The sequence below is a fragment of the Trachurus trachurus genome (genome assembly GCF_905171665.1).
Source record: "Trachurus trachurus genome assembly, chromosome: 19".
In the NCBI taxonomy this organism is placed as follows: domain Eukaryota; kingdom Metazoa; phylum Chordata; class Actinopteri; order Carangiformes; family Carangidae; genus Trachurus; species Trachurus trachurus.
This window is the reverse complement of record NC_139913.1, coordinates 20,196,191-20,205,917: the sequence shown is the minus strand read 5'-3', so window position 1 is coordinate 20,205,917 and position 9,727 is coordinate 20,196,191. Positions and strand designations below refer to the sequence as shown.

The 9,727-nt window shown below is 42.5% G+C and overlaps 2 protein-coding genes across 2 annotated transcripts; one reads left to right on the top strand and one right to left on the bottom strand.

Annotated features, from left to right (window-relative positions):
* Positions 1-345: 345 nt before the first annotated feature.
* Positions 346-5,676, bottom strand: faap100 (FA core complex associated protein 100; the record flags this gene model as incomplete). The annotated part of the gene is made up of 8 exons (XM_083993988.1): positions 346-477; positions 646-732; positions 1,460-1,558; positions 1,659-2,604; positions 3,476-3,632; positions 4,317-5,203; positions 5,302-5,420; positions 5,518-5,676. 8 exons carry the CDS (start codon positions 5,674-5,676, stop codon positions 346-348), a joined length of 2,586 nt encoding a protein of 861 aa, XP_083850114.1.
* Positions 5,677-6,267: 591 nt separating this feature from the next.
* Positions 6,268-9,307, top strand: birc5a (baculoviral IAP repeat containing 5a). The gene is made up of 4 exons (XM_083993604.1): positions 6,268-6,419; positions 7,625-7,734; positions 8,809-8,926; positions 9,176-9,307. Exons 1-4 carry the CDS (start codon positions 6,312-6,314, stop codon positions 9,266-9,268), a joined length of 429 nt encoding a protein of 142 aa, XP_083849730.1. The 5' UTR covers positions 6,268-6,311; the 3' UTR covers positions 9,269-9,307.
* Positions 9,308-9,727: the final 420 nt, after the last annotated feature.

Below are 9,727 nucleotides of genomic sequence, written 5' to 3'. Positions count from 1 at the left end.
AACGTGTCGCTTTCTGTTCACCTTCACATTTTTCAATTATGTTTTCTAATATTCTCTCTGTAGGTTTGATCCCTTGGAACCTCATTAGCTGAAGCACTGGTGATGTGCTGTGTTATTGTTGGATAACCACTCTTATCTGTAGCTGTAGAATATGTCCAATAGCACAATAATAAAAATAATAATAATGAGTTATACAAGGTCACATCAGGAATTCTCACAGCCCTTTAAAGAAATACAAAAGTATATTTACATAAGCAATTATTATGGATATGACTGCTCACTATAGAACACTTGGACAAGGTTAAGGGTAGGTGTGAAAGCTTGTTTAAAAGGAAAAAAAAAGTATTAAATTATAAGGAGAGGATTTTCTCTGAGTTCTCTGTAAACACTGAGAAGAGTTCGGGTCATCTGGCCTGTGGACACGCCCACGCCAAACGCTCCTGAGATTCGACTTTGCTGGATCTGCTGCAACAGGCGCTGATGAGAGTGGAGGAGGAAAAGAAAGAAGAAAAGAACATTAAGATGCATTAGACTGAAGCGTCTCTGAGTTCTTCTAAGAGATGGGTTCAGCAGGTTTAAAAAAATATCACAGTGGCCTAAAACAGCTGCAAATTAAGTGTGTGTTATCATGTTATGTCGTCTTACCTCTGCTCGCTGCAGCGCCTGTCTGAAACCTGCACTCTGGACGCTCTTTGTGGAAGCAGCTCTGTCAGGAGCTCTCTGCAGCAGAGCCTGTGTCAAGGACCGGAGCAACAGATGAAAGAAGGAGAACGGAATTTCAAATAAAAATTATTTTCATGCATTTTTCATCTAAAAGCAGGAACATATCACAGGATTTTCAAGCCTGGTGAGGTGGAAGTGAAAGTGGGTGCTGCTAGAGCCATAATACTGATTCGAATATAATGATTATAAACAATAAAGGTTGTCTGTGTGGAAAAAAAGATTGAAGTCTCTCAGTCCCCATCATCAAACCAAATCACACTGCCACACACAGCATGAATTGTTAATGAAGGCAGAGGAATAGAATAAATACCAACAACTAAATTGTGAGTCCATCTTCATTTCATGCTCCACGTTGTTATCACAATGAGCTAAAGCTGCTCAGAAATTAGAAGTCTGGACTATATTTTAAGGAGAAATTGTGGCAGAGCATCCAACCAGCTACAACTGGCTCCTCTCTCTTTTGCCTTTATGGCAGTGGGGAGAGGCAGGAGCGTGTTGGATTTGAAGCCATGGCTATTGGCCATGGTTTGAGGGTGCATTTTTTAATCAACTTCCCGCAGCTCCATTTAAAGCAGAAGATCAACAGCAGTTTGTTTCTGTAATTTATAATTTTGTAGCTCTGAGTAGAGAAGTATCAGAAAACCCCCGCACTGTATGTTTCTCTGAAATACTAGAAAAGCAAAAACTGTGCATGGGCGTGTGTACTGTATGTGTGTGTGTGTGTGTGTGTGTGTACCTGTATCCGGCTCAGCACAGCGTGGTGCAGTCCACACACTGCTGCTATAGATGAGCTCTGGATGTGAACCTCCACTGTGCTCTCCTCTCCTGTATTTACCTGTAGAAAGAAGGATGCATCATACAACACTCATCTGCTTTGTTCAGATCATTTGTTTTTATAGCAAAACGTATTAATATTAAATAATGTAATATTTTACCTCTTTTGCGGTCAGTTTGACTGTGTCTCCGTTTGGACCTCGGGCACTGACAGCTGAGCTGCTCAGGACAGTCTTGTCTCTCTCGTGTCCTATCTTCACTCCTCCAGGACCTTCATACAACAGCCAGTCCATCAACGAGAGGGAGAGATTCTGTGGGGCCATGTTCGGCCCCTGAGGGTCCAAATCTAACACCAGCGTGTCCCTCACTAACTCTGATGACACCCTTACACTGGCTGAATACTGCTCCCGCTCAGCCTTCGAGGCGCTCTCTCCGCCTCCAGCCCCCCGTCGCGCACACCTTGTCCGGCGTGAGTTTAAAAAAGCTTGGATGCCGTCGCTGGGTTGAGATGTGGTGTTTTTGTTGATGGGATGGGATGCGGGACCGTTCAGCTGCAGGGCGTGCAGCCAGTCGACTGTCAGTGTGTTCAAGGGCAGACTTATACAGCTCCTCTGGAAGCCAGGAAGTTGTGCTGCCTCCTCCTCCTCCTCCTCCCCCAGGAGACTTGAGAGTGAGAAGATGAGTGAGCAGTTTACTCTCATCGGAAACGATGTGTCGCCTGCAGCTGCAAGAGGCAGTGACACTTCTAATGTTTCCCCTGGATGGAGATTGTGGAATGGGAATGAAAAACCAGTGGAGGAGCTCTGCCCTCCTTCAGCAGAGGAGGAGGAGGAGGAGGAAAGAGGAAACACAGAGATGCTCAGTGTCCAGCCGCGCTCCAAAACATAAGGACTTGAATTGTCCAGGACACATGTGAGGATCAGGGAGTCCTTTTGGAGCAGTTTGCTCCACCGGGTCGTGGCATGACATCTGATCTGTCTTTCCTGCATGGGAGGATGCTCCTCGCCGTCTGAACTGGTCACCAGCAGGGAGCTGATGTTGAGCACCTGGTTCATGTGCCGCAGAATCTGGTTTTTGGATTTGATGGCAGTTTTCAGCAGAGATGCTCTAAAGGAAGTTTACACAACAAACAGGTCTTGTAAAGCAGTGTTTCTCAACCAGGGGTTCTCAGAGTCCTAGTGGTACTTGGTGTAATTGCAACAGGGGGTTCTTAAAACGATAAAATATCATTTTATTGTGTGACCTTTAAAGACATTTATCATTATCATAACTTATAACTAAAATAGTGACTGGACTGAGCCATCATTTTTGCCTAAACTGCAGAAGCTAAGCTAATTGGCATTTTTCCCACTGCCTTATGTTTTAATGGGAAATAGGTCATAGTTTTATAAGAAGCCACATTTTGGTGCTTTTGATTCATTCTTGTTTGTCTTGTTACATATACTGCATTACGCCATGACTACAAACTCGACACTTCCTGTGGCCTTTTCGAATTATGAGCCCCCCGTTTCAGTTGACAGTCTCCATTAATTTCTTAATTCAATTCAATTTTCAATTCAGCTTTATTTATAAAGCACATTTCATGCACAAGGCAGACTCAATGTGCTTCACAACAGGTATACATAGTTATATAAAAATCAATTAGAAATCAAGAAGAGTGCAAGTGCAAGTAAACAATCATAATTGGGCTTTTATTGTGAAATATCGCACAGGAAGATGGTATACAGCTATGAAATGGAATATTTGCCTTCAGAACCGTTAATTAATATGCAATGACACAATAAAAAAGGCTATTCTGTCAAATTTGTTTGGGACTCAGTCTTTCCCCCCCCCCCACCTCACACCTGGGTAGTGGTGGGGGGCAAGAGGGGTCTTATAGGGGGTCCAGTGCCCCGAAGAGGTTGAGAACCACTGATGTAAAGTGTCACAACCCAAAGCTGTGGTCAGTTGAATCAAAGAGGAATCATTTTGCACGTACCTTTCACAAACATCCCCGATGGCAGACAGGAGATCTCTGACGCCACGGCCCACCTGCGTGGAAGGCAGATTGGACAATCCTGCATCCTCTCTCCTTGCAGGTAAGATAATCCTCTGGAGCTGCCCTCTGACAGACAGACCCAGAAGCTCAGCTCCTCCTGAACAGAGCAAACAGTGTAATCTTCAGAGATGTGATACACGCCACGGTAAACAAAGACAACACACAGAGACAGGTACTAGGACACAAGACAGAGATAAGTCAGAGAATGAAACAAACATGTTGGCTCAGCTGCAGAACTGAAGAGCGTTTTCCACAAACAATCGTCAAATCTTTGATGGTAAATACTCCTATCACACCAGTTATAATCAATCAAATCAATCAACTAAATTATCTACTATGTCATATTTTACAGTTGTCCGCTTTGCAACTTGTGCACTTTTTCCAAACAGATTTATTTAATTTAGGATGAAACTAAAGATGCTGATGAAGTATCCATCATCATACAAAGACAGCAAATCAATCACAGTTGAAATTTGAAATGTAATATTTTCTCATATCGTCTGTGAAAGTTGAAGTGTGTGTGAGGAGGAGGCTGTGAGTTTGATGAATTTCTGCTTTAAAAAGTTTGCTGTTCAGCAAAGATGCCCTCGAATGAACTGTTTGTAGCTGCTTCCTTCACTGCATGTTACTTTCACAGAAAAGAAATGAGAAAAGAAATTTAAACTGTGATTGATTTGCAGACACTGTTTGCAACTGCTTTATCAAACCAGACAAAACCTCACACAAACTTCAACTCTCTGTATTTTGTAAAGTGGAGAGCTTTGTGTTAGGCCTGACTTACCTGTTGTGTTGTGTTCAGGTGCAGCCAAGGCGACGACTCTACACACGTTTAAACTGGTGGGGCTCTGGATGGTGGCAGCTGTCCTGCTATTTGTCTCCTCGTTTCTTTCCTGGCCGTCTCTCCCAGATGATCCCTCTGATAGATCCAGCACCAGCAGGTCTGAACCAGAACTGTAGTAGAGCTGGTGTTTATCTACAAAGCCACACATCACAGGCCCCGGCACACAGGCCTCAATAAATCCAGCTGTTTTGGCCCCTCCCTCTGGTCCTCCCTTGTCAGTCTTCATAAGCAAAACTCTCCCTTGTTCACCCACTGCCACCAAACACTGTGCAAGTCCTGGACCCGTTTCTGTGGCAACAGATGCTCCCACAAATACGACTGGCTGCTCCAGGCTATGCAGGACTCTGAGCTGCGATCCTGGGAGACGCAGAGGGAGGAAGCACAGGCGTCCATCTGGCAGGCCATAAAGGACAACTGGTGATCTGGCGAGGGCTGCGTCAATCCCAAACAGAAGTTTGAAGAGGACAGGTTCAAGGCAGAAATGATTGTCTGCTAATGTGGTCTCTGATGACGAAGAGGAGGATTTTGTTTCACCAGAATGGACACAAATCAGAACTGGGCCCTTTCTGACTCCTGTCTTTCCCTGAGTGTCAGCTGACACCAGCGGTAGACTGAATGAACTGAGCAACTCACAGCTGCTGGACTGCACTTGTTTTTGTGTTTTGTACAGACTCAGGACCCAGGACGCGTCTCTCTGGGACAGGATGAGGAGCACAGAGTCGATAAGGAGAAGGGATAACACACCTTCTTCTCCAACAACAAGACGGTCAGTGGAGATTTTTAGCTCAGCTGGGCCAGAGGATGCATCCACTGAGAGGCTTGGAGCCCTGCAGGGGTGAAAAAGGAGAGAATGAATGAATGAGGCATTTGTGAACTAGCATTGTTGTAAATACTACATTTGAGCTGTGCATGTCAGGGTACATACTTAGACAGCAGAGGTGGCAAGTTGACACAGTAAACTCCACTAGTACATGACACATAGAGGAGCTGGTTATCATGACTGACAACCAGGTCACTCACAGGACCGGGAAACTGGAGGACAGCCTGCAACAAAACAACATAACACAGTAATTAACATGTGAGACTGTATCTCCACCTGTGGATGTGTGTACAGCAGTGCTGCAGTTAGTAGACAACTTACCGTGATTTTTCTCTCTTGACTATTGAAGACATAAACTTCGTCGCTGCCAGTGCAGAGGAAAACATCTGTCTTTAAACCAAACTTGATCCTCGGTGTGTGTGATGACGAGCCTGAGGAACCAAACTCAGTCCAAGTTTCAACAGCACACCGACCTTCCATAACCACAACACCGTAGAAGAGGAAGCGGCGTCTGCATGTAGCTGCTCAACCTTCAACAAAGAGAGAAATAAATAATACACGTGAAAGACAGTGGCAAAACTAAACCAGACAATCTTCAGCCGGATGTTGACAGAGGATATAGAGTTCTTACAAAATTCCGCGCATCACGTTTTGAACCAATAATAAGAAAGAACTACATTACCCATGAAAATAAACGGAAGCCTGGAGGTTTGGTGGCGGATGCACTGCTCCTCTCGAAGTTATGGAAGCGTATGTGCACTTTTATACGAAGTGTGGGCGCAGCGAGCTGGTAATGTGTCCTGTTTTCTTTTAAATACACTCTGTTACAAAAAATGAGCTCGTAGTTTGGTCTTATTTTGTGCCATTAATCCGCTGGGTGACGAACAATAGGTGGCGTAGTCGTGTACTTGCAAAGTCGTCCATCCCCCCCCGAAGGAGAGTGAGTCTCCGTCGGCCAATCAGAACAGCCGGAGCGAACATCGGTCGGCCAATCAGAGCAGCCGGAGCGAACATCGGGCAGAAATTTGAAAGCGCCCTGTTGCTGCTCGCTGTTTTCAGGTGGTAGCAGAGATTTGAACGGAACTGAAAGACACATTTTAACTAAACTAAACACGATGGAACTGCTCGCCGAAGAAGATATCAAGATGTATTTTTATGAGAACAGACTGAAAACCTTCGAGGGGTGGCCTTTCGACGAGGACTGCATGTGCACCCCGGAGAACGTGAGTGAACGTTACAGACCGTTTACTGTTGAACCAGAGCTAGCGCCGCTCAGCTAGCTAAGCTAAGCTAACACAACAACAGTTAGCACCGAAGTTAGAAAAACGAACTAACATCGGTATTCGTGTGAAATACGGTGTAACGTTAACTTTAGCCGATTTAGTTGTGCTCTGATGGAGATACTTGAGTTACATTGGTGGCATGTCAGAACTTAACTTCACCTGAACACACACTGTCAACACGGTGTCAGACTGAGCTGTCTCTGACAACAATAATGTAGATAGATGACAGTAAGTTACTTTATTCCTAATTTATATCCTTTGCAGGAAATGATTGTGTCACAGCAACTCCAATAGAATAGAATAAAAAATGCAGATACGATATGACAATAAAATAACTTAGGTTAGCAATAATATTAAAGATACAGTAACAAAATCTGTATAAAATTAAGTAAGGAGACATAAAACATAGTAATTCAGTTAGTGCAGGATTAACAATCGTGTAATGTACAAGTGCAGGTGTGCAACTCTGAAATAATCATTATTTTTCAGTATTAAAGAGTCTGATGGCTGCTGGCAGGAAAGACTTGCATATTTACTTGTTATAAGAAATCATGATTTGAGCTTCAGGTTCATCAAGTAAATACAGCATATTAAAGCAGGTGAGTGGGTGATGACACAGGGATCTTAGACCACACCGTATCAGTCACAATCCATCATACACTTTATTGATTTTTTCCTCTGTTCTGATATTGTGTCTCAGGTGAATCCATATCCTATGTAAAAGGCTGCAGAAAACAGACAGCCCTGCTTGGAAACCTGAACTCAATTTGTTAGATTTGTGATAGTTTGTTTAATATCCTCACTATTTGTTAGTGTGGTGTCAATACACATAAAGTTTGCATAGAATTCACATATCCCTTTTCTTCCTTAATCATTTGCTCAATAAAATGTCTGACATCTTCAGAGGTTGTTTTCTCTCACAGACAAATACGCTGAAATTCGATGCAATAAAAAATAAAAGGGAGAAAAGCAGCAATTGTTTCCATTGACAAGCTGCAACTAGGAAATGTTTTGTGCTGAAGCAATTTATCATCAAAATAGTTAATGATTTTTTTTTCTGTGACTTATCAGTTGGCAATGAAAGTAAATAATTTTCAGTCAGTTAATAGTGCAAAAATGTCACATTGTTCACTTGTTTTTTCCAGATGGCCAAAGCTGGCTTCATTCACACCCCTTCAGACAACAGCCCGGACATCGCCATGTGTTTCTACTGCCTCAAAGAGCTGGAGGGCTGGGAGCCCGAGGATGATCCAGAGTAAGATAACAACATTATTTATTGGGCTCATGTGTCAAAAAGCCGAATAAAAAGACAAGAGATCTATGCAGCTTTTTGTCTCATTAATTTAATCTTATCTAATTTGAATTAGTCCAATCCTCAAGAGATTTAGGGAGGTGCACCAAAATAATATGATTTAGCAGGCTCAAAAGACAAAAGGCACTGTTAAGGAAGAACTGCAATATTTTACGGCAAGAGGTGAACAGTCCATTTGATAAACCATTGGCAAAGAGAACTAGCAACATGCTGGAAAATGATGGATTAGTTTTTTTTATAATGCAACTCAATAGCACATTTTTTCGATCTTATCACATTGATAATCGGCTGCATATTTTAAAATCCATGTGCCGTTTTAACACACACAGAGACTCTGTGTTAAAGACATTGTCCAGGTTATTTCCCGTCTTCAATTTTACTCCATGTGACTAATAAACTTGTTCTTTTATGTCTGAAATCAATGGAGTGCTTTTAAAACTCTGAACTGAATTACACACACATTTGGCCAGGCCTTTCCAAAGTGATTCACATGTACATCCACCCAACACACTTTGAAATGGCTAAAAATAGCTCAAAGTTTATCCGTCTCATTCCTCCTCTTTGACTGGCTGCGCTGGCTGAAGTACTCTACAGTTTTAAACAAGAGTAAAGGTTAGTTTGTTGAATTGATTTATTGCAGTGGAGAGCTGGAGACTTCAAACACAACACTTTGAGTCTATAAATGTTTTCAAGCATATGTAAGTGATCACTTAAAAGTCTTTTGGTTTAAGAGTTTATTTGTGACCATCGCACCACTGTTCACTGTTGGAGTGAGATTTTTCCACTTACCGGTACCTTCTTTGTGTTACATAATTTTGCAGTGGCTGTGTCTGATACAACAACACTTCAGGCATCAACTATCTGAATTCTTTGTGGTTTTATATTCATGGTCATTGAATTTAGGTTATTTGAATCAGTGTGTAACTGTTGCGGTTGTCCACTATACAATATACATTCCCTCCCTGTGTTTGTGGGCACAGTGTAATATGTAATATCAGTGTGTTGTTTCCTTTGCAGAAAGGAGCACAAATCGCATTCAGCAGCCTGCAACTTTATCACCCTGAAGAAGAAAGTAGAGGATCTCACTGTGGAGGAATTCTTCAAACTACAGAAGGAGAGGCACAAGTTCATCATTGTACGTATTTAGGATGACTCCATAACTTTCAGATTTACAGCTTAGTTGTACAAGTCCCATGCAAGTAAATTAGAAGTAAATTTGATCTTTTTTGTAATCTTGTCTGGTGCCTTTTCGATCTGTGGGCGTTTTTGGCAAGTGACTAAATTGCTGAGCAAGATTAACATCGACAGAACCATAATAAGTTCCTGTGAGAAAATTACACCTTGTCATTAGTCCTGATTAAGATTTTCCCTCCCTCGTTTGCAGAACAAAACCTGTAATGATGCTGTCACCAAATTTGAAGAGGCGGCTAAAGTGAGAAGAGCAGAAATAATCAAGACGGCCATGGGGGAGGAGTGACAGTGAATGTCTGTTGACGAATGAAATGGTTGGTGTGCGAGAGACTGTGGTTGGCTTTCTATGTTTCTTTCATGTCTCCTTCTCTATATATGTCAGTTTTTAATGTTGTCTGTTTTTCACGTGATCTGTTTCAAACCATTAAACTTGTTCTTTTTAGTTATTCTATATGGTGTGATTGTTTTTTTGTTTGTTCGTTGTTTTTGGGGGGGGGGTGCATAGTGATTGGAAATTTACTGATGTGCAACATAAGTGAGTCTGAGTATTAAGACGGGAGACGGATGACATTGACCTCAGTGTTTCATTTTTCCAGGTGTTGCCTTGGCTCTCCTTATTAAAATCGTGTACATCTTTGCCAAATCTCCATTCTTGGTCTAGGTGCTTATTATAGCTGCACTGGCTGTCTACCATAACTCTATAGGACACCAATTTGGCCATGGCAACAGACTAATCCCATGGGGG